Raw genomic sequence first — 23,169 nt, 5'->3', positions numbered from 1 at the left:
GGAGGAATGAGCAGTTCTCTGGGGAAAACACCATCTTCTGGGCAGTTCTAACTGTTTTCCTTCCTAGGCAGGAGATTAATATGATAATTACCCATAGGCAAGAGGATAGCCAAGCTGCTTTTGCAGGATATATCTAAACTGCTGGGGACTAACCCCCTGTTTCTACAGCACATACCTGTCTGCAGCGTCCAAGACCCTCCCCCTCAAGATCATTAGAGCTGGGATCAAAGCTAATTTTCTTTTGCCATTAACCTGGAAAGAAACCCTGTTATCTCTCCTACAGAGAACTTCCAATCACTACAGTCCGTCTCCTTTGTATCCTTTTGTATTTTCATTTGCCCATTTCTTTGGGCAAAGACTCTACTGGAAGAGCCAAAAAGAGGCAGCTAAAGCTGACAAGAACATGCTGAAGTGCTTGGCTGGATGGCAGCCATCACAAGCCTGGCATGTGCTCCTCACATGGCATCTCTCAGCATCCACTGAGATACAAGCAGCTGGTGTGAAGAGGTTAAGAGCTCCTCGCCATCGGGAACGGATCCTCAGGAGTAACTGCCTGCCAAAAGTGGGTCCCAGAGAATTGTACCAGCTCAGACTGAGGAAAGGAATGAGAAAGCAGCTTCCTACTCACCATTAACAGTGAGTCGGGCCTTGTTGGAGTAGGTGGAGCCAAAGTGGTTGGTGATGATACACTGGTAACGCCCTTCATGGGCAAAGGTGACGTGCCGGAGGTGCAGAATGGTGGTGTACTCCATCACCTCACCATCCTTTGCCCGCACATGGGCAAAGTTCTCGATCTCGGCATTGTGCAGCATCTCATTGTCTTTCTTCCATGCAAACATCATGGGGGAGCTGCTACTGCTGGCGGCCGAGCAAGTGAAACGGATGTCCTTCCCAAGGACAGCCACTGTTGTCTCAGGCTGGATGATGATCTGTGGCTTGGGGAAATCATCTAAGAGAAAACAGCAGGCATAGTTAGTTCTGTACTATGAGGAAAAACTGAAGCAAGCAAAGACATGCAATGAGAAATGAGTAGTGCATAAGTGAAAGACATTATTGCACATCTGCTTTTTACATCCACTGTTGTCTGCACCAGGAAAGCAGCTTGCTCTTGCAAAGCACTCCACCATCGAGACTGGCTCCATAGTGCAGACGTGCCATGCACAACTCCACGGAGTGGCTGGTCTAAGCTAGGACTCTCATTTCTCTGGTTTGTTCTGTAATCAGTGGACTGAGATTGTCACTTAGTGACCTCAAACACCTACAAGATGCCTAGCTCTCCTCACCAATGTAGCTGAACCTCAGAAAGATACTATGGTCTAAAGAAAATACATTTCCTTGCACAACCCATGCATGAAGAGCAATACTGAACTTAAAACTTCACCTCCAGGCCTGCATTAGTGTAAAGCAGGAGGGGAGAGCAGGAGGACACTTAAAGGGCTGCAAATGCCAGCTCTAAGGATAAATGCTCACGAGCAAGGCGACTGCAGCATGCACTGTCAAAGCAGAAGCAATTGCATTTGCCTGACATCCGTCTGGGATGGAAAGCTTTGCACACTCTCTCTCTGCCCTGAAGTTTGTTGGTTTTAGCAAGGTTCCAAGCAGATTCATTTATTAGATTTCTACAAATGGTGTAATTTAATATTTGACTAAGTTTTAATTAAACAGCCAGGCCTCTGGAACCAGGAGTACTAGTGCCTGGAGGACTTGGCAGGCACTGGAGAAGCAAAGCTGTCTTTGCTTTGTGATGTTGCTGTGGGGATGGAGCCTTCATGATCTCTTCTTCCAGATGAACACAGCAAGCCTCCCAGACTTGCTCAGACAGAGGCCACCTAGGCAGAGCCCTGCTACTCGGATTGAGAGGGACATGGGACAGCAGCTGGAACAAAGCTTTTGCTCTGTGTTTACTGCAAGTCATGCATTCAACTTAGTTAAATAGTGTTTTCAAAAACTCATTTTTCCTTCATCAAACAGCCATGTGCCACTCCACCCAGGATGCACACTGGCTGGATCCACAGCACAGGGTTTGGCTCACCAAACCAGGCCTTTATTTTGCCCAAATGCTGGACGCATGAGCAGCATCACTTTGGCATCCTCTGATCATTTGTGTTTCTTTTCTGTAGGAGAGGGGTAGTAGATGTTTGTGTGTGCTGGGTATTAAGTAAAGCTGCTTTGCAGCTACAGCTCAGGTGCAGAGTCAACTGCAGTGTTTGGGTGGGGGACCAGCAGTAGGTGCTGTTTAGAAAAAAAAACAACCGTAGGAGAAGAAAAGATTAGAATGCAACTGTTAGCCGTTGGTTGGTTCATGTGTAATGCCTTGCTGGCCCAAAAAAAGGAGCTGTGATGGAGAGATTCTCCTCTGCTTTTTTTTTTTAACCCTTTGTTATTTCCAAGAGGGAGAAAAAGTGAGTGAAGAACACAAAGCCACAGAAGCAGCTCAGAATCCTGCGGATTACAGCTGCAGTCTTGGTAATATCAAGTGGGCTGGGGAAGTCTCTGTGCAGCCCCATCTGGAAGTGGAACAAGCATTAGTCCCTTTTGATTTAATACTCAGGGAGCCCCGTAAGGAATACACTAGATGCAAGCAATGCGCTGTGTGGTTTTGGTGGGAAATAAATTGTAGCCAATGACAAATTTTTAAAATGCAGGCTTAGGCTTCCTTTGATCCCATTGAATAACAAAACAAAACAGAAACCCTCTCATAATAACATGCTAGTAGTCAAAGAAAATGTTTCCCAAGTGAGTCCTACCCTTCATACAACCAACCTCAAAACACACAGGCAAGACTTACCACACACAAAACTTTCTGGCAGGATGGCAAAAATGCTCTTGCTTTTTAGTGACTCGGGATGGGCGCAGGTGGCCACCACAAAGGATTGCAGTTCTTTCTCAACTAACCACTGGGGCAACCATTTCAGCTGGCAATCGCAGAGGAAGCTGTCGCTGTTTATGTGGCTGCAGGGAAACAAAACCAACACGAGCCTGCTGTGAGTCCCGCATGGAAAGAAGGCTGGAAAGCTCACAGCCCTTTCATGTTAGACACATTCCTCCCTCCCCCCCAGCATGGGTGGAAGGAAAAAAAGGACTGCAGGGTTGTCCTCGAGCCATTAATGATGTTAAATACATAACACATTTAAACAGCATTTCATCTCCACATAGACCAACCCGCTCCTGTACTCCAGTGACACTCCCTAGCACCTTATATTTATTAACCAACTTCCAGAGTGATCCCTAGGAACAGACGAGCAACACCATCCCTGGCTTAAGTGAGAGAAACCGAGGCAGATAATCTAGGAGACACACAGCGGAGGCACAAGTCAACGGTACAGCCTGTCTTGCTCGTATTTCTCATATCTAATTACCACACATGCTCCTTCTCTGCCTCTGTGGTTTAAGCATCTTTGGTGGGGACTGAATTCAGGACTTAATTACTGAACAGTGAGAGGATGCCAAGTTCCCACTGTAAGACCTCTAGTTCCCTCAGTGGCCAACACCAGAGGAGTAAGTAAGTGGAGAGCCCATGCCTGCCTTCTGTAAGGTACATGTTTGCACACCAGCACCACCAGGGATAAGAGGTATAGCTGATTTTGTATTTACTGATTAACAGAAGCAGTGGAAGAGAAGCAACCAAAGACAACTGTGCAAACCCAATACAAACAGCAACTAGTTTGGAAACCAAAACACAAAAATATTTCTCAGCATCCTAACAGTAACTTAGCACCTTCTGTTAAGAAAAGAGCTGTGAAAAAGGGGTGCTTCAGGATTTTTTTGTAAAATATTCTGGGCCAAATTGTGGCTCAGCATAGCTCAGAGGCCAGTGAAGAACTGCAAGTTTACACCAACAGGGAATTCAGACTTTGGTCTGGTTTCATCCAAGATCCTAGGAAAACCCAGTCTGATCCCTCAAATCGAATGTGAGGATGCCTCAGAGACTGGGAAAATGGCCCTGGACAGAGAAGTCCTGTCCTGCAATACTGCAAGTTGTGCAAGAGCAGGGTTATCAAGAGCACAGAATTCCAACTCTAGCACTGTTGTAAGAAGATGTGAATCTCCTCCCATTTTTCTACCTGATAATCTCTTGGGAAATCCTGAAGTCTGAAACTAGCCAGGAAAGGGGAAAAGAAAAAAATGGACCGGAGAGGGAGGGAATGAGGGAACACAGAGATCTGATTTTCCAAAGTTGTCCACTTTGCTGTCCTAGAAAGATGTGTAGCCCCTAATACACGTGATGGCATAAACACTGCTGGCTAGTTGGGACAGGTCAGAGACCCTTAGTATTTAAGGCTTCAGTACAATGCATTCTGCATGTTTATGTCCACTGTCTGAAAACTACCTTCTCCATGGTATAAAGGTTCCTTCACAATATCTGGGACCCCCCCAAGCTCTTCTCTAATAAGATGAATCTTTCGTTCAATTTTGTTTCAAGAGCCAGTGCAAAAGAAGGTGGTTAAACAAACAATGGACATGCAATGCTTATCTTATTCACTCCCCAGTCGCTGGTAATAAATGTCATTGCTAACAGTGACCATCTGATTCCCATTTCCAACATCACAAAGAAGAATATGAACCTGCCCAAATACCAAACAAACAATTTCTTGTTCCACAGACATTGCACTACTCCAGCGTATAGCAATGCACTGACAGCGGATTAAATATTTATGGAGAAGAAGAGAAAAGGAAACCAGGCAAGACTGGAAACAGTGTCTGATAACAGTGCAGAGCCCCAGCCTGGAGCACAAGCAGCAGCTCTGATAACACATCCGTATTTTTACACCAGAAGGCTGGATGACAAGTGGATCCAGTTCAAATGGTGCTTATCGCTGAAATGTCAGTACTGTATGCAAACCCTAAACATAGGTACAGAAAAGGAGCAGATGGGCCACTGGGAATTAAATCAGTGGCAGCGTGAGAAGGAGAGATGGCTAACAGGACCAGGGCTGGACTTCCTGAGCGGAGATGAATAATTGCACAGATGCGAACCTGCTGGAAGAACCTGTTCTGATGATCTAATTTCACTCACTATTAAATGCAAGATGTTCCCGTGACATCTACTCATGTGTAAAAATACCCTGCAGAGGAGGAAATAAATGAGTGGTAATGCCGATAACACCCCGTTGGAAACAACGTGCTAATTCTCACGTCCAGGGCAAGAAGGATCCCTGCCTCCTTAATGGTGTGTACAGTCCAATTACTTACAGCTGCCGCAGGCTCTTCATCTTAGCAAAGGCATCTGCTTGAATTGAGCGGATGGCATTATCCCCAAGGTTCCTGCAGAACACAACCAAAGGCAATGTGAACAAAAGGGATGATATGGCTGTGATAAAGTCTCTCCATGTTTCAGCAATGACTCTAGTAGCAGGTGATGTGGTAACTCCTTGTCAAGGCCATATGCACTTGCAGCTCATAGAAATGTTTTTCCACAAAACACTTTAATATCAAGTAAGTATCGCAGAACAATAGTCAATCAAAAAAAATTATGGGAATAAATCACTAAGTCATTCCATACTCCATCTTCTCACTACACTTTCTCAGTCTCAGCTACCTCCATCATCCATAGCTCAGAAATTCCTCAGTCCCCTCGATAACCAAAGATAGTCAGGAATGTCGTATCCCAGGCTAGACCTTCAGCAAACATAAAGAAAGCAAATACTTGCACTAAACCGCATCTGAGAAGTTATTTGAAAGTGACTTTGAGAGGATACTATTGTGTTCAGAAAACATTGCAATGTTTCCCAAAGAAGGTATTCTTAAAAGTTTCTTTCACAACTATTGCTAATTAAAAAATTCACTAGTCCTCTGAAAAAGGATAATGTCAGATTTGGGGTTTAAGTTTACTAAGTGAAGTGTAGGACAGGCAAGCATCGCTTGCAGAGCAAAATCTCGGTAGAGCATTAATAAGGGCACCTTTCTCTGGGAATGTACCCCCACAGTCAGGCAGCCCTAACCCTTCAGTATGCTCTCAATGGTCATAACATTTCATACAATCAACAGCCAATAAAACATCTAGAGCAAAATCACATATACTTTAACTTGTCTTAATTCAGAAAGGAAGTTATTCATGAATCACTGCTGGAGTCATCAGCCTTGGGACAGACAGAAAAAAAATTACGTAGCAGCAGCCAAAATTTACTCCTTGCGAATCGCTCTAAGGCAGTCGTGCTGAATGGGGATGTTCGGTGCCTGCATCGTAAGCAGTCATTTGCAACATGTGTCACTGCCAGAGCCTAGATTTAGGACAAAGTTGGGGCAAGGGAGGAGGAGAGAGGGCTGCATCTGAAATAGCATATTTTCATTGCTAACAGCCTGCAAAGTAGTAATGTGCAAGTCAAGGCAATATTTATCCAAGAACAAATCAAAAAATTAAGAGCATGCAGATTTGCCATATGTTCTATAACTTTGTTCCTGGCACAAAAAAAGGCCAAAGTTGAGGCGGACTTATAATGAGAAGGAAGCAGGTGGCCCCCACAAATGGACTGGCTTCTCAGTTTACAAAGACGCTATTAAATTGCTAGCAGATCTCTCAAGCAGCTACTTTTGGCAGACCCCCCTTCCCAAACTCTGAGGCATGGTGGGTTACTCACAGGTGCTCCAGGGCCTCCAACCCTGAGAATGCTTTCTTGGCCACCGACTTGATCTTGTTTCCAAACAGAGTTCTGCAGTTTCCAAACATCCCGTGCCAGATAAACAGAAAAAAAAATGGGGACAGGGGGGCAGAAAAAGAAGGAACACAATTAGTGTGGCTTTATCTGATATACGCACTCAGTGTAAGTCCCGGGAAATCTGAACTGCACGGAGATTAAGAGGGCTGAAGTACACTCGCTTTCTCACTCTTGAAATTAAATCCTTTTATCTGTACTCGAATTTAATAGTGATGACAGCACAAAAGGGAATGTGCCATATCACGTAAAAAGGCAGGTTTGCTCCAGTGCTTGGAAACCAGCTTGCTGAGTAACAGAAGGTCCCCTCTATTCTTTGCAGGCTGGCTGTGGATAGGATTAAGTGCAATGACAGTTTAACAAGATTTTGGTCTCTCCCTGCAACACTTTTCATTTCTGACTTCTTCCCAGATAGTAAAAGAGTGGTAGTTTATTCCCTGCTGCTTGGCCTGAACAGATATCCACACACAGGGCCTGAGGGCTGTCTCTTGGCTGCACGTTTACACAGCAGCTAACTGAAGTGACTGCCGACTTCCTTCCTTGGCTTATTAGAAATATAACAGCAAAGGAATATAATGCAATGAATAATAGCCGAGTGGTAATTTCAAGGGGCATAAGGAAGAAAAGGTAATGTACAGAGGTGAGGAGTGTGCTTGCTCGCATCTGTGACCAGAGAGCATTCCTCCCAATCAGCAGACAGTGCTATGCAGTGGCAAGAGGGGGACTATCAGCAGGCAACAGCCAGCTGGAGCGATCACAGCCAAACTGCCATCTGCAAAGTAACGGTTCTCTATAAATATTGACCAGTGGTGATCAGTCAGGGGCAAGGTTCATGCAAAATGGATAGTCTCCTCACTTGTTTTAATAAAACATCCACCAGTGTCATTAATTAGGAAATGTTTTCCTTCCCCAGGTCCTCTCTGTCTAAGGTTTATCTTCCAGGTGCATCTTTTATCACTGTCTGCTTCACATGGTATCCAGTGCAAGTCATCATTAACACCTCAGGTAAAAAACTGGCACGTGAGTTTTCCTTCAAGATTTTTCCTTCAATACAGGGTGCAACCTATATCTGCACCCTAAAAGGCTCTAAAACTATGATGGCTCCACTGCTTGCTACCAGCTGGGGAAAGGAGGCTGGGGTACAAGATGGAGCACGTGCAGCCGTTGCACGAGCAAATACACTTGCAGGAGCTCGTTAGGGCTTTCCACAAAGCACCCGTCAAATGTCGGGGTAATTTGGTGTCTCAACACTGGTACCCAGAAAGCTCAGTTTCTGTGTGGATGAAGCAGCAGATGCCACAACAGGTAGAAAGGAAAATCTGGGCTCATCACGGTTACAATAGTGAGGATTGAGACTGTATCACCACCTGCCCTTGCAGCCTGTTGTCTTTGGAGAGAATTTGGGTGCCTGCCACTGGGCAACACTATGATCCCAAGTAGGTCCTCACAAAATCAATCACCCTGATGGTTGTACTGCTGGATGAGCCACCACTCTAATTCCTGAGTAGACAGGAAAGGCCAGTTACTCCCAGCTCCATACAAAAGGTCTATGCCCTCAGAATCACAAACCTTACCATTCTAGAGCAAAACACAAACAAAAGCTTCAGCTTCAGGCAGTGTCCCTCCAAGCCTCCACAGTGAGACACAGACTTGAAGCCCATTCTTACGGGCAGAGTTAACTTGGTACAAAACCACAGTTGAATTTTCAGAGCTGTGTCCCTTCATTAATTATTTGATTAGAGGTGAGACTAAAGACAGCTATTGTAGGCATGCTGGTGGCTGCAACCTGCTTTATCAACAGTATTGTTCTAAATATCTCCAGTGAGCTTTACTGAGTTCCTTGTTACAGCACCAAAACCAGGGTATCAGAGGTCCTATTTACCGCATGAGCGTGTGTGTGGCTTTTTGCTCTGGGTGAAATACCCCAAGCACCAAAGGATGAGTGCAATCATGTGTACCATCATTTGGTAAAAGGGATGTTGTATTAATGAAGGCTTTGAAAAATCCATTAGAATGATTAATATAGTAAATAATTTACTATACGCAAACTCTGGTCATATGGCTGCATCCATACAAACTAATATCTGGAGCCATATTCCTAATGAGGGTGTTATGCTGAACTTGGGTTTGATAACTGGAGATTTCTATTTATTGTTTACAGTGGATCTTGGACTTTGAAAATCGGATATACTGATTATATCTACTTATTTATCTGTGCAGAGATAAGCAGTACTGGGGATGTGAATACACAGTGTATACACCACTTGCAGAGGTGCATACAATTTTATGGCTATATACATGAGAAATACATAAACACACCGGTAATAAAGCCATGCCCCAGCAAACTCATTAAAATCATTACGCCTTTCAAATTTCAATTAACCACTTCTCCAATTCTGAAATAGTTTGAACCCAGCGGCCCCCTTCAAAGGAGTGCGGCACGCTGGAATGCAAACGCGGCGGTATGCAGCTCCACAATTAGCCTGCTGCTGCAGTCCAGAAACGCTCCTCCACTGTCGGCAGAGCTAGACGCAAGCATGCTCTCCCAGTGATTGCATAAGTGTAATTACACGCTAAGCACGCAATTCATTAGAAAGCAGCATTTTCTCCTCCAGCCAGTTTTGCACCTGCAGGAAGATCTCAGTCACTGAGTGAGCCATCAAAAAACCGGTTACATTTAGCAGCTTGAATAATTAGGAAACTCCTTGTTCCCCAGCGATTCCACTGATGCTTTTTATGCTTCGGTGCTTCTTGACTCCCTCTTTCTTGAAGCAACATTTTAATTTAGGCCTGTGCTCTCCATCCTGCAGAGCTTCATATATAATTCAGAGAAGGCTAAAGTGACTGGCCTCCCCACCTCTCATTTTAACACCTTCATTTCAGCAAACAACCCTCTCTGTGCTAAATCCTTTCAGAGGCTAATCTGTGCCAGATCAAAGGGGAACAGCTTTTAAGGCAATCTCCACAGAGCTGAGGTGATTATTAATTCATTAGAAGGTCTCCTCTGAAGTGCCCATTTATTTTTTGTATGCTAATGCATTTAAAGCTGGTTGACGGTTTAAACACAGGCCCTAAATCACGCAGTGAAATGTTTGCTGTAAAGGTTGATACTTTATTTACGAAAAAATCCTGCCAGAATGATACTCACTTCAAGCCTTAGATGAAATTACAAGTTTGGGATTTACGTGCTGATGAGCTAAAACAGACCTGAGCAGATCCCTTTAAAAGTGGCCACTCCCAAATGTCCCCAAAATGCCTCTAAAAATATAATGAAATAATCTCATGTTCTGAGGGTTTTTCTAGCCTTACACTCTGGCTGACAATGAACGATCCCAGCAACCTGTCTGTCCCACAGCAGGTTCACTCTGTTAGGTAATCAAACCACTCCTGTCTTCCCAAGACCAACCTGATCCACACGCTCTTCCACGCTATGAAATTCGCTGCAATCGCCCCCACAAACCATGGGCACATGTCCTTCCCTGCATTCAGCCAGACTCAGAACTGGCCCAAGTCCATGTGCAATGAAAGACAGAGGTCAACAACGTGAAAAAAGATGCAAACCTGGCTTCTTTAGACTTGTGCAAGCCCTTGCTGCATGCTTTGCTACTGGCAGACAAAACCGCCCATCTTTTGAAGCCGTTCCTTGTGCTGGATGATAAACATCAGATCAGGCCATGGCTCCTTCACAGGGGAGTGATAGCTGCTCTGCCCAGAGCTCCGAACAGACAACTCGCACAATCCCGCAGGCTGCCTCCGCTCCCTTCCTTCCTCCTCCCGCTCCTTGCCGTAAGTCCTGGCCTCTGCCTGACCCCCACAACTCATCAGTGCTCATTTCTCCTGGTTGCTGAGTCAATCCTTTTGCTGAACTCTTTCCCTCAATGCTGTCTCCTCTGGCTTTTTCACCTCTCTCCTGTTATCTGCACACAGACTTTCTAACATATCCCGACCACCACTTTTGCTCCCATGCCAGTGGCCATGCTGGAGGGATGCCCTGCGGTGGATGTCTCACTGGGACAGCTCTCTCTCCCCGCTCTCTTCCCTCCACCTTCTCTCCCTTGTCAAAGCAGCACTACAGACTCTCAATCCTACAGCCTGCAAATCCCTCTGGACAAAGCCTTTGCTCCCACTACCATTCTAGCTGCTCACATGGTTGCACTGGTTTCTTCAGACAAACCAAAAGCTTCAGCAACAGAAGTCAAGGACTCTACCACCCACTGCATCTGCTCCTCTGCCTTTTTTCTAGCAACTTGTGGGAATATTTCCCAACTCCCTGTGCACGGCAACTCCTACTGGCCTCTCTCTCTCCCATACTTCTTCTACCTCCCTGCCTGACTCCCCCGGTTGTTAAGTCCTTTTCTGCCTTCTCCCTCACTTTACTTGCAGCTACAACTTGGTTCCCCTCTCCTTGGATCCACTGACTCCCCTCAACAATGATCAAATGCCGTCTGTGTCTGTGACTTCAAATTTTTCTTCTCCGTCTAAGCATTACATCCCCACGAATCCTGCCATGGCTCTTCCCACTCCCCCAGGAGTCTCTAATGAGAGCACGACAATATACCGCCTGCCAGGATTCATTCTAGCCATCTGCTATCCATCGAGGTACTTTTACTGCACCTCTGGCTGTGCCATCTCAGCATCAGAGACAGCGTGATGGGAGGGTGCTGAGAACTTAAACAAAGGCAAGAGGTAATGATTAGAAAGACTCTTGATTTGTCACAAGCCATCAGAGACTTCTCTGACAGGACTGATTTATATAGCCGATTTCAAATGGAATACGAACAAGTACAGAGCAATGTGAAAATACTTGCAAAGGCCGAGCAAGCTATAAACATTTGCAAGGCGCATGCTTGCCTTAGGTTTCTTTTTATCTCTTTAAGAGCCTATGCCCCATGGTGCCTTTTATTGTCACTGCACATGGAAGCAAGCCCAAAAGATCACTCTCAGAGTATCCCACAGAAACGAATCCTGTTTCAATCCTCTGTTGTAACAGGAAATGGGGTGATTTTTCTCTTCTGTTTATTGTCATTTGCTGCATCAATCAGTGCTTCGCTAAAGATTGCAAGGGGTCTTTTTTGTTGCTGCTTGCTTTCAGAAGCGAGGAACAGTTGTGCTGAGTCTTATAGATGAAAACAACTTAAGTTACTCTCTCCTGTGTCTCTGAACTAACTACAGTATGTGGCACCATCTGTTCATCACTTTAAAAGGACTATAATCGCCTCATATCTGCTTAGAAACACAAGTGCTTGATAACCACATTTGCACTCTTGCAGTGAGCCTGCAAAACTACTATGTCTCAGGTTTTATCTTGTTCCAAAGGGAGGAAGGCTGCGTTGGAGGGGAGAGACCCACCGCCACACAAGCACACAACACAACAGCTTTGCAGAACTTCAAACCCAGGAATACTCACAGCTTGCTTAGGTTTTCTAGGCCTGTAAAGGCTCCATTGGTATCTTCTATGGTGCCTGAGATGTCGTTGTGGTCCAGTTCCCTGGGGAGAGGACAAGAGAGAGCTCGTAATCGGTGTCTTAGTCCTAGGCTCATCGTTAAAAAGAAATGGAAGAAAGTTTGGAATGCCATATGAATAGCTTCCCATTTTCTTCTGACAGCTCTCAGAAAAAGCAGGGTCCTGCAGCAAAGCAGCGCTAATCACTTTTCCTGCACTGAGCCATGCTGAGATGGTGCATTCCAAAAAGAGCCCTGGCTTTCTCCTAGCTGAAACCCTCTGTTTCTGAAACAGCAGCAGTAGCAGATAGCTACTTTTTAACAAGTAGGTTTCAGACCTTTTCTAATTCTGTGCATCCAAACAAAAGAAAAAGAAAATTAAGTCCCAAAACTAAGCTGAAAGAAACAGCTATCCTTAAATGCTACTATCATGAATTAAGATTAACCTTGGCTATTCCAATGTATACATGTATTTATCTATAGCTATATCTTAGGAAGATGATTTGGTGTATTTTCTATGAAGTTGCATTTTTTTCTGGCAATGAACTGGAAAGCTCAACAAAGGAAAGCACCATCATCCCTACACAAGTCTAACTCTCTGTATAACTACTTTTTTAAAAAAAATGAGTAAGAATTCCTTTTTCACAGATAGCTTCTTTTGGCTTTCAAATTGACCATCAATTACAGAAGTCAAAGAGGTCTGAAGAAAAACAAGCACACAGAACAAACAGAGAGATCCACAAAAGCTGTTTAAACAGTCTGTTTAAAAATCCTTCCCTCTTAGCTTTAATTCCAGCTAGCAATGAATACCCAGCAACACAGACAGAAATTTATCATTTCTAATGTTAAGTAAAAAGAAAGGAAAAATAAATAGGCTTTGTTGGTTTTGTTACATCACTCTGATTTAAAACCTCGCAAAACCCAACAATAAAGCAAACTTAACCATCCAGATAACCCCCCGAACCCTCGGGTACTTCTTTCGCACCTTTTGAAGATTATTATCAGAACATTTCCAGTTTAAAAATATTAAGACCATAAAAAAGAAAAACCAAAGCCCCCTGCATTTTGCAACATTCCAGACACAGGCATCATAATGTAGCTCCTGGGCTACGGAGCACAAATACACAAGAACAGAACAGAAATTAAAAAAATCCCAGTTTCAATATTGGCATGCTTTTCCCCAGCCGAGATGGGGCTGAGACTTTTGCTCTCAGTACCTAAGCTGGCTGCAGTCTTTACTTGTTTCTCAGCTTTGGTGTGTGAACTAAAGATGTGAAGGGAGATGGCCAAAAGCCACAATTCCTCTTTCTCAGCCGGCTTCAGCAGGAGACATGAATCTCACATCCCTGGGGAATCCTGGACTAAGCCAGCATCATTGTGGATGTCAGGGTGATCCGTAGGTTCATCTATGCCAAAGGGATGGATAAAAACTCAACATCCCTGCGGGGTGTGGGCACACATAATGCTGTGGTGGCATAAGAGACAAGTCCAGGAGAGACGCTTTGATGTGCTGACATTTTCAGCGCCATCTGAGTGGGGCAGGAGCAAATACATCCTCCTGGAGCTAAGTTTCTACATTTCCCCTATGGTTGCCAAGCCAATGCCCGTTGTTCTGTTTGTTTTTTAAGGGCAAATCCCTTCTCAGACATTTCTCCTCTTCAGCTCCACCACGGGCTACTGGTCTTTGGACCAGCAAACCCTTTCCCATGGCAGACACAGACAAGTGGTAACAGCCTGTAGGACCTCTCCAACACGCTTTTATTAATTGACTGCCACACATTGTGTTTTCTTAAAAAAGGAAAAGAAAATGGTATTGCTTGTTCATCCAGAGGCAACTCAAAGGTTTAGTGTTAGAAAGGAGGAATAAAAACCTTTTTAACAAATGAGTGAAAATAGAGGGAGAGAGAAAAAGAGTGGGGTATTTTGGCCTAGGTCTCTTTGTATTCAAACTCCTCTCCCAGCCCCTGTTGCCAATTTCCTATTCTTTCTGGCTGGCTGAGCTTGAATGCTCACAGCCTTGTTAATCATTGTGCTCCGAGGTCTCTGGGTCTGACCTCTATTTGAATAGCTCCACATTTCAGCAGTTTCACACCCACCAAAGGCTCCCCAACAATAGGCCATAATTAAAGCATGCTCGGGTCTTTTTCACCAGGTGCAGGACCCAATAGGCCTTTCTCTTTATTAAATTAGAGCTCGCTCACGCACTCCCTCTCTGCCTCCCCCCTCTGCCCTAGACATAAAAGAGGCTCCACATTCACTGCAGAGCAAAGAGAACTACCAGCTCCCCTTCCCCTCCATTTTTCTTTGGAAACCTTTAGTTCCGCTCTTGACAGCTGCCTCAGAGAGGTCCCCTTCTGAATGCCCAGTGGCTGAAAGGCTTTGGCTTAAGTTTAAAAAAGGGAAAAAAAGCAAACAAAACCCAAACTCGCTTTCCAGTCACTTCCTTCACTGTGAACTTCAATAAAGGAGAGAGTAAGATGCAAAAAAGTACTGTGAAGAGGGCAGATCTCTCTGTTCCCATTTCCTTTTAATTACTCAGGCCACAATAGGCTTCTGAAGAGGAATAAAAGTATCAAAGTGCATTTTTTTCGTCTGAAGGAAGAATTAAATCAGCCTGCTGAACTCAACCAGCCTGGGAGCATGGATGGTGCTATAAGAGATTGTGAGAACTTTGTGGTGTGCCAGAGGAAGGTGCTGAGCCCACAGCCTTTGGAGACAGAAGGAGAGCAGCCAGCAGCTCAGCAGGTACAAATAAGGGAGACAGGGGCAACACAGCTGCAGGAATGGACAATTACTAGAATTAGATTCCCCATCTTCTGATGTTTCTAAGGCAAGCCCAGATGTACTTCAATCTAACGGAGCTTTTGGGTTTAACAGTGTATAATAGTACAATTCTACAGCTGGCATTCCAGAGGAGGTCAGATTATCTAATGGTCTCTACTAGCCCTAAAATCTTAGAAGTTGGTATCCAGACTAGCAAGCTCACTTCCAGTGCCACATTTCCAGGTATTATGTTGTCTCAGTGACTTTAAAATAGAAATCTCTGGTAAATGGCCATAGCCACCACTGGATGGTTCATGTGCAAGTCAGTATTAGGGCGCATGAAACTTTCCTCTTGATAGCATGGCTACTTTGTTGTTGTTCAGGGGTTACCATGAAAATCAGAGCAACAGAACATTTCATGACCCAAGTGAGCCCAAGTCTCCATTAAAGACTTCTGGTTACTCTCATGGTACCTGCAGCAGCTTCTTGCTCCCATGGTTGGACCCAAGTCTGGTTGAAGCTTCATGTGCTGTTAATGCTTCTGGTATAATCAGATCCCAAACCAATCTCTGAATTTCTTTGTTTTGTGGGTTTTTTTTTTTCTTCTTAATACCGTGTCAGCCCACAATTTTGTATTTATTATTCAATTAAAAAAAAAAGAAGTAACAGCATGCAAAAATGCTCGATAGCACATTTAAGCGGATATTCAAACTTCCAGTGTCATCAGTGGAAGGAATCATTTCCTACTCCTCCTGAGTGCAGAATGACCCAACAGAAACTGTCCTTTCCTAAGAATTTTAATCAAAGTCAATATGATAGCAAGAGAAATTCTGCTGTTAGCTGAAGGACTGAAACCTCAGGGATTTTTGCTCAGCTGGGCTAGATTCAGGATCCTGTCCTATGTTCCCATGATTTTACTCTGGAACCCTCTACTCTGAAAGCACCCTACAACACTGAGAAGTCCAACTGCAATTCTCCTAACTGCTCTTAATTAAAAAGTACAAGTTCACTGAAGTTGAATAATGGGGTAAACACAACAGCTGCTGAAGACAACAGAGCAGCGTGTAGGGCTGTTTGACACTGAGGACATAGGCACCCAAAGCAACCGCAAAGCAGAACAGTTTGGCAGAACACAAACTGTGGAGGGAAGATGGGTGTTAGCTGACAAAAGCTGGGAGCAACTTACAGGACACGTAGGTTTTTGAGTCCCTTGAAAGCACCTTCTGCAATATGATTGATGGAATTGTGGCTCAGTCGTAGTACGTGCAGTCCCCCAAGGTCTGCCAAGCTTCCCTCATCCAGCCTGGTTAGGTTGTTGTAAGAGAGTATTCTGAGGAAAAAAAACAAAACGACAGCCCTTGTCAGTCCAACCAGTATTTTCCAAACTCATCTGTACCAATCAGCGCCTGCCTCCCACTACCACCTTACAAAAGGCAATGTGTACTAGGTGGATACATAACAGCTTGACTAGGAAATAAGACTGCAGTCTGCAAATATTCCCACAAGATACCCATGGGGCAGCTCGGATGACCATAACAGAGCAGGAGGCATTTGGTACCCAAACATAGGGAAGTCTTCTGTACAGGCAACAGAGAGGCTCCTCCAGAAGTGAACGAAAGCAATGACCTAATACACATGCTGTCAGTTATGTCAGGGATGAGCTAGTCTTTCTCCTGAACGGCTAGGTTAGGGTCTGGGAACACCACCCCTCCTCAGTCCCCTGGTTGTGTTCAATCCTCACTCCCATTTGGACTCTCGCCAAGGCTTACAGGAAAAAGCAGTTCCCTCCTTCCCCACGCCCTGCAAGGTGGAGAGTGACGTCAAACAAGACGGATTTTGAAGTTCACATGCGCTCTTGGCAGGGTACAGACTTCTGTATTCAGGAGGTGTCTTATCGTTCTGCACTCGTGCACAGCAAGCCCCAGGCGTCTGGGTGTGGGTGTCTCCACAGCCGGCTCCACCCCGCTCCAGAGCCAAAAGCATTTCACCATAAGGCAATTGAATGCTTCCTTTCATGCAAAGGAAGGAGGTATCTGTTGTAAACCAGCAGCCTTCCCTCCCGCTCCCCTTTGTCAGAGTGTACAGTCTGCTTGAAATCTTCTCCACTTAAAAGTGACTAATATTGGAAGATTGGGTTTTTTCCTAGTTTTCCATCCATCTCTTCCCCTTGCCTGTATTATCTCTGGTTTTGGAGATATTTTTTTTTTAAGCGCTACTCCTGTTGCAGTTTGGAAGCTAGCAGGAAGAAGCTGCAGTTTGGAAGCTGTTTTTCTCTCCCAGTCAGGGTGCAGATGAGGCTTCTGAGATTTGACACTGAAGGCAGGCCATGGGAAGCTACAAACCATTGCAGACACCTCACACACTACGCAACCACCTTCTATGCAAGCAGTAAAGCTGCAGTATTGCTGATGTTGAAGGCCAACTTGGCTCGCCAAATGAGGGACCTCCTGGGGTAGCAGCAGGCAGAGTCACTGGTCAGTGACCTTCAGCCTGAAGCATTCACCCACAGCTCCCTGCTGCGACTATATTCCTCCTGATCTCTGGATGTCACTGCAGCTGGGTCAGCCCTGCAGGGCTACTGGCAGGTGAGTGTGACCTGCAGTAGCCTCAGCGCTAAGTTGCCTGCAACGCTGACATGTGGGGTATAAAAAGTGGCATTCATCTACATACCACTGCTCACATTTTCTCAAGCTTATCTCTTTACAAAGGGCAGTTGCATAGGATTTTTGCAAATACCTTAGTGACCTGGGAACACAAGTCACTTCAAAAGATGTCGGGGTTTGGGCTGCTAAACTTTTCAAAAAGTGGAGTCATGCAGCTTGAACAAGCACTGAAACTCCTCATTGTACAGACAACAAGAAAAAAAACCCAACCAAAAACTCACTGCGTTCCAAACCTCCAAATTCCTCTTCTAGTACTGCCTGTTAATGAGTCTGCTTAAAAATGTGTCTAGGGCTTGCATGAAAGTTACTGCAAAGCCAAAACCTAAGTCAAAACAGACACATACTCTGAAGCACTGAGAGTGTCATTAACTTGGCAAACGAGCTGCCTATCTTTTAGCTGTGTGAGTAGGCAGAGGGCAAGCTTTGGAAAAAATTCAGCAAAGATTAATGAGTTTGAAGAAGGTATGGGACAACATACTTTCATTCCTAAAGAAGTTGTAGTGTTAGTTATGAAGAACTGGCATCCAGTCAAAATTATGTCCTCACCTGCGATTAAAGAATTTGGCTTAAAAAAAAAAAAAAAAAAGTGTTCAAAAGTAATCCTAAACCTGGCTGAGAAAAAAAATTGTTCCTTTTGATTCTACACAGAAGAGTTCACGCCACAGCTGGTGAAGGCATGTTACCTCTGTTCGTTCTGACGCCACCTCAAGATGGATGGACAGCAGCAGTATTTAGAGGACTCTCTCAATGGCTGCAACCAGATGGAAGGTTTCAGGAACTAATACACCTGGCAGTGACTTCCTTCAACATGTAAGGGCTCTGCTTCCTGCCAATGGGACAGGCCAATTTGCAAAAATGGTACGTTTCTCTCCTCAGCAGTTTAGATTATCTAGATTGAGGGAAGTCAGCAGGTCTCTGCTGCTTCCCCTACCTTGTCATTTCTCCACCAGTGAGAAATCACTGGAACAAACAAGTGGAAATGTTTATCTACACAGCCCTTTTGGCCAGGCGAGGAAGTGGGAGAGCAGCACACCAAAAGTGATATATAAAGGGGTTAACCAGAAACCTGTTGTGCAGCTGGGGCTCCTGCTGCCAGACAGTTCTGGACCAGGTACATCTAACGCATTCCATTCCCATTGACCAAACTACAGGTAAGAAGTGAAAGGAAAGACCCAGCAGCCAAGTCATCATTTACCTCTGATGAAATCCTATGCTCCCACTGTGGATTTTTCCATGATGTTGATGCCCTAGCACCTGACTGGTGAATACAATCAGCCCTTTCTCATGCCCGTAACAAGGCAAGAGGTCTCTTTCCTTGTTAGCTTTGACACGAGACCAGAGCCTTCAGGTCATGTTTTCTCCCAACAACTAAAGGAGAGACAACTCATCCTTCAGATGACCACCTCCTTCCTTAGCACAGATAAGCAGGGGTCTAGCCACCTCTCTTTCTTCGGTCAAGGACTTTGAAATTAATTCCCCGTACAACCACAGACAGTGCTTTCTGATAACTGAAACCCAGTAGATTTAGCAATAGGGGAGGTGAGCAAGGATCTTTTAGTAAGGAATGAAACTTACACATTCAAAGAAGTGCACAGAGGCAGCCTAGATGTATCTAGCACTTCCTTTCCTCACCCTTCAATTTCAGAGCAGACCACTCCTACAACTCTTTGGCTGTGAGAGTTTCAGTTAGGAGTATCTGATGGCTCCCTGCAGCAGCCTTACCCTAAAGGCAACACCTGCAAGAGCTTGTAATATTTTGCAGAGATGTGTGCTAACACCCACATAATCGCATTTCAGATCTCAGCTAATGTCGTCTCTGGCCTCACACTCTAGCACAATCCTGTTTGTCAGGCTGAGCATGCCCCAGTGGCTCCTACCACCTCACACCACCAGGCATTTTCCAAATCTACCCCATTCTGCACCAGCGCAAGTGAGTCCTGCACTAGGTTTCTGCAGTTACTGCAGAGGATGGCCTCTATGGCAGGACAGCTCACCATTAGCACTACTTGTTGGCAAGAGATCCCAATCCATACCCGACAAATAAAGGACTCAGTATGATGTGCAACCTCCCACCTAAACCTTGAGGGTTTGCAAAGACAGTGTCAGGTAGGAAAGACAAACATAGTTCTCCCTAAATAGTTCTGATGTTAGCTCTGCAAGATGCAGATGGGGCTTACCGATCCCATGTGAGCCCAGGCTGAAATAAAGCTCCAACACAGGCACCAGATATTGGGTTCCCGAGAGCAGAAAGCTCCCAGAGCTGTGCTACTAACACAGTGCAGTGATCTGAATTTGGCTATTCCAGGGATCCAAGTGTGAGTGCCCCTAGGAAAGCAGACTCCCCTTTTTTGATGCCTCAGATGTAGGCAGGCCACAGGGAGAGCACGGCGCCGATTCTGATCTGTTGCCTTGAAGATTTCTCCATTGACACTTCCTTAACCTAGTAAAACATCACTTGAGAACCTGCACACGAAGGAACAGTAGCTGTCTACAGCACCGTGCCAAGCACAGGAGCCCTTTAGGCACAGACAGTTTCACAGCAATTTGAAAAATTAGGTAAACAATCACATATGTATTTAAGTAAAACCAAAAATAAAATATGTCCTTGCGCCTCCCAAAAGTAATCCACATCTGAATGAATAATTTGGGTTCAGCAGAAGATCACAGCTGGTCACTGGGCTAACACATTAATTATACAGCTTCTAAACTTAAAGGAATGACATGTGTCATGTCTACCTATCTCTGAATCCACATCCCAAAAGATTAGGGATTCACAGCTGGGTAGGCAGATACCTACCTTTAGTCAGAGTTCAGAGTGAGGCCTCTGAAAGCAGGAAGCTGTTTTACCGTACTGCTTTTTGGTGGATAGGAGAATGCCTAACAATAACAAGATTTCCAAGCACCAAGCAGAATAAATTACAGTTCCACTAACCACATGTCAAGTTCTCCAAAGAAAAAAATGAATCTTTCCACAGTTCCACCAAGGGGATGACAGCTACTTCTGTAAATACTGCAAGCATCCACGTGTGCCTCTTCAAAAAGGCATTAAGCAGTGCCACAGACCCAAAAGACGCTCTTCTGGGGCTGTCCTCAGCAGCAAGGCTTTCTTTCGTTTATCAAAAAGACTGTATTCACAGCTGGAAATCTCAGGAGAGCAAAGTCAACGTATTTACTTTTCAACAACTGAGCCCTACAGGAAGGGTAAAGCGTAAACAGGAGAAACAAGGAGAACTGCCTTTAAAGGGCCAAATCTCTGCTGGTTAAAAACATGATTGTTCTTTGTAATACAGAGGATAAAGCAAAGCTTCCTTCAGGCTGTACAGTCATTATATAGCAAGCTGTGCATGTCTTGTAACTAGCTAGCTAAAAAGCATTGGCAAGCCACAGATCACAAACTCTCCAGGTCTTTTGGCACTGTATACCTTTAGTGGGTTCTAGTCTTTGTTTCTGATGCAAACGTATTTTTAAATCAGGTGCTCTGAAGGTCATAACATCATGAATAAGGGCATCACTTAGGAGGCTGCAGTTCCTGCATTTCTACAGGTTGGTACAATGGGAGCTGTAAGCCACGTGATTGGGAAAAATCCTTACTCCCCTTTCCTGCCAATGCTAGATTAGCATCAAACCCCACCCAACCAACCACAACAGAAACCAACTTACAGTTCATGCAGCTTCTGACAGAAGCTCCAGCCATCAGGGTTGATGCGTGATATGGAATTGTTACTGAGGTGAAGCTGGTGCAGAGATGAAAGGCCATAAAGAGAGCCACTGTTTACTTCTGTCAGGCTGTTATAATCCAGGTGGCTGTAGAAAAAAATCAGAAGGAATTGACAGATAAGCAAATGGTCAAATGCTGAAGAATTTCCAACAAGGATTGGGATTTTAGCCATTCCTACACACCTTTCTACATACCCATGTGGACACATGCATGTGTGGGCATTTCCTGTGCAAGTGAAGGATAGAAATTCAAGGACAACACAAAGGAAATGCCCAGAATGAGCTGTGACTGCAGAGATACACTCCACTGCAAGTAAACTGGGCTTAAAGCATCCCATTCAAGTTTGTATTTGTGGAGTCTTAGTTGTGTGACAGCAGCGTCCAGAAACACGCTGCCTTGATCACTTATGACCTCGCAAACACACCTGAAAGCCAACTGTGTTGGAAATTTCAAGCATTTCTCTGCAATAACTATTCAATTTGTTCTCTCGTATGGAAAGAGCACATCCCTGAGATAGGCCAGCTTGATTTCTAGGTATCCCAAGAGGCAGAATAATCAGGTCTGCAACACAGACTGTCCATGTATCAGTCAAAACAAATTTGCAGAAGCCAGAGGAGCTTTTATTTAAAGACCAATTGAGATCTTACTGCATGCTCAAAATTGTCAAACTTTCAAAGGAATACTGCCACAGCTTGAAAAATGGGACTTTTTTTATTGAACTCCTGGTAAAGCCATGAGCTTTAGTAAACTGTGGGTCAGCTACACAGAAGCTGCTGTAGCATGGCAGAGCTCTGTGCATGCAAGACATACAAGGAAGCATGAGGACTGGCACAGGCACCCACAGGTCTCTGATGGTCCTTGCTAAAATGCAGAGAAGGACATGATAGCAGGTAAAGTCTAAGCTGTTTAAGGAAAAAGAGCCCATCTCTCCAACTTACAGAACTTGCATCTTGGCTAGACCCCAGAAAGCCCCATCAGTCAATTTGCTTATGTTGTTGCGTTGGAGTTTCAGGACTTCCAAGCTGTCCAGTCCCTGGAATGTCAGGCCTTCAATCAGGCGGATGCGATTCCGGTTCAGCTCCCTAAAATCACCAAGGCCATACAAGTTTATTAAATCCCAGTCCTTTCTCACGAAATCATCTGTGCAGCGTACAATGGGGACAGCAATGCCAACAACTCCTCTGTCAACGGTTCCCAGGAGACAGCAGAAGTGCACCGGAAATTTTCAATCCCAAAGCTAGCCAGGGAAGTCAGCTGGGTGTGATCGCTTAAATAAACTCACCCGGGGACAGACTTTCACCATAGGGAAATAACAGAGACAGTGCAGCAATTCCTCTTCATCCCTCCTCTCTCTGCATTTCTTTTAAGCCATTTATCCTTTTCATCAATTTTCACACTTCATCTTCTCTCAAGCAGAGACACCATTTGAACCAACACAGTTAAACATCAGCATTATTTTCCTTACAACCCATTGTTTTTACAGGACTTTTAATAGCCCAGTAAAAACGTTCTCTGAAACAAGCGGGTGCCATAAGAACTGTGAACCCAAGAGGAAATTTTATGGCTAAGTTTGAAAGGAAAGCTCTCAGTTTCCCTGACAAACTTCACATTTTTTCCTATTATAAGAAACCAATAAAGAGTGAAATAAGTTGTTTCCAATAACAAGGCAGTCTTAGTATTTTGTGTATACAAAGATCTCCAACTTGGTTCATTAAATTTCTTTTTCTTTTTTTTTTCCCCCCTGGGTGGGGAAGGACTAAATTTCGGGAATACCTGTTTTCTGAATAGCAACATGAAGGTTTATCATCACAGCATGCTTTACCAACCCATATCAAACAGTCTTATGGACTGCTAGTCCCAGACATACTAGGTGACAACCCAGTTCCATAAAGTCAGTGGAAAACTTCATCGACGCAATGCATTAAGATGA

General features: G+C 44.6%; 1 protein-coding gene across 1 annotated transcript in view; it reads right to left on the bottom strand.

Annotated features, from left to right (window-relative positions):
- The window catches only part of LRIG1 (leucine rich repeats and immunoglobulin like domains 1), a 95,552-nt gene that overhangs the window by 7,611 nt on the left and 64,772 nt on the right, over window positions 1-23,169 (bottom strand). The window contains 8 exon segments of the mRNA XM_075052972.1: window positions 629-949; window positions 2,789-2,952; window positions 5,194-5,265; window positions 6,579-6,650; window positions 12,061-12,141; window positions 16,045-16,188; window positions 21,182-21,325; window positions 22,178-22,321. Of these exon segments, the coding sequence (XP_074909073.1) occupies window positions 629-949; window positions 2,789-2,952; window positions 5,194-5,265; window positions 6,579-6,650; window positions 12,061-12,141; window positions 16,045-16,188; window positions 21,182-21,325; window positions 22,178-22,321 (1,142 nt within the window).

This window comes from Buteo buteo, chromosome 21 (assembly GCF_964188355.1).
Source record: "Buteo buteo chromosome 21, bButBut1.hap1.1, whole genome shotgun sequence".
Lineage (NCBI taxonomy): Eukaryota > Metazoa > Chordata > Aves > Accipitriformes > Accipitridae > Buteo > Buteo buteo.
The sequence above is the reverse complement of the archived record's forward strand: the minus strand, read 5'-3'. Positions and strand labels throughout refer to the sequence as shown.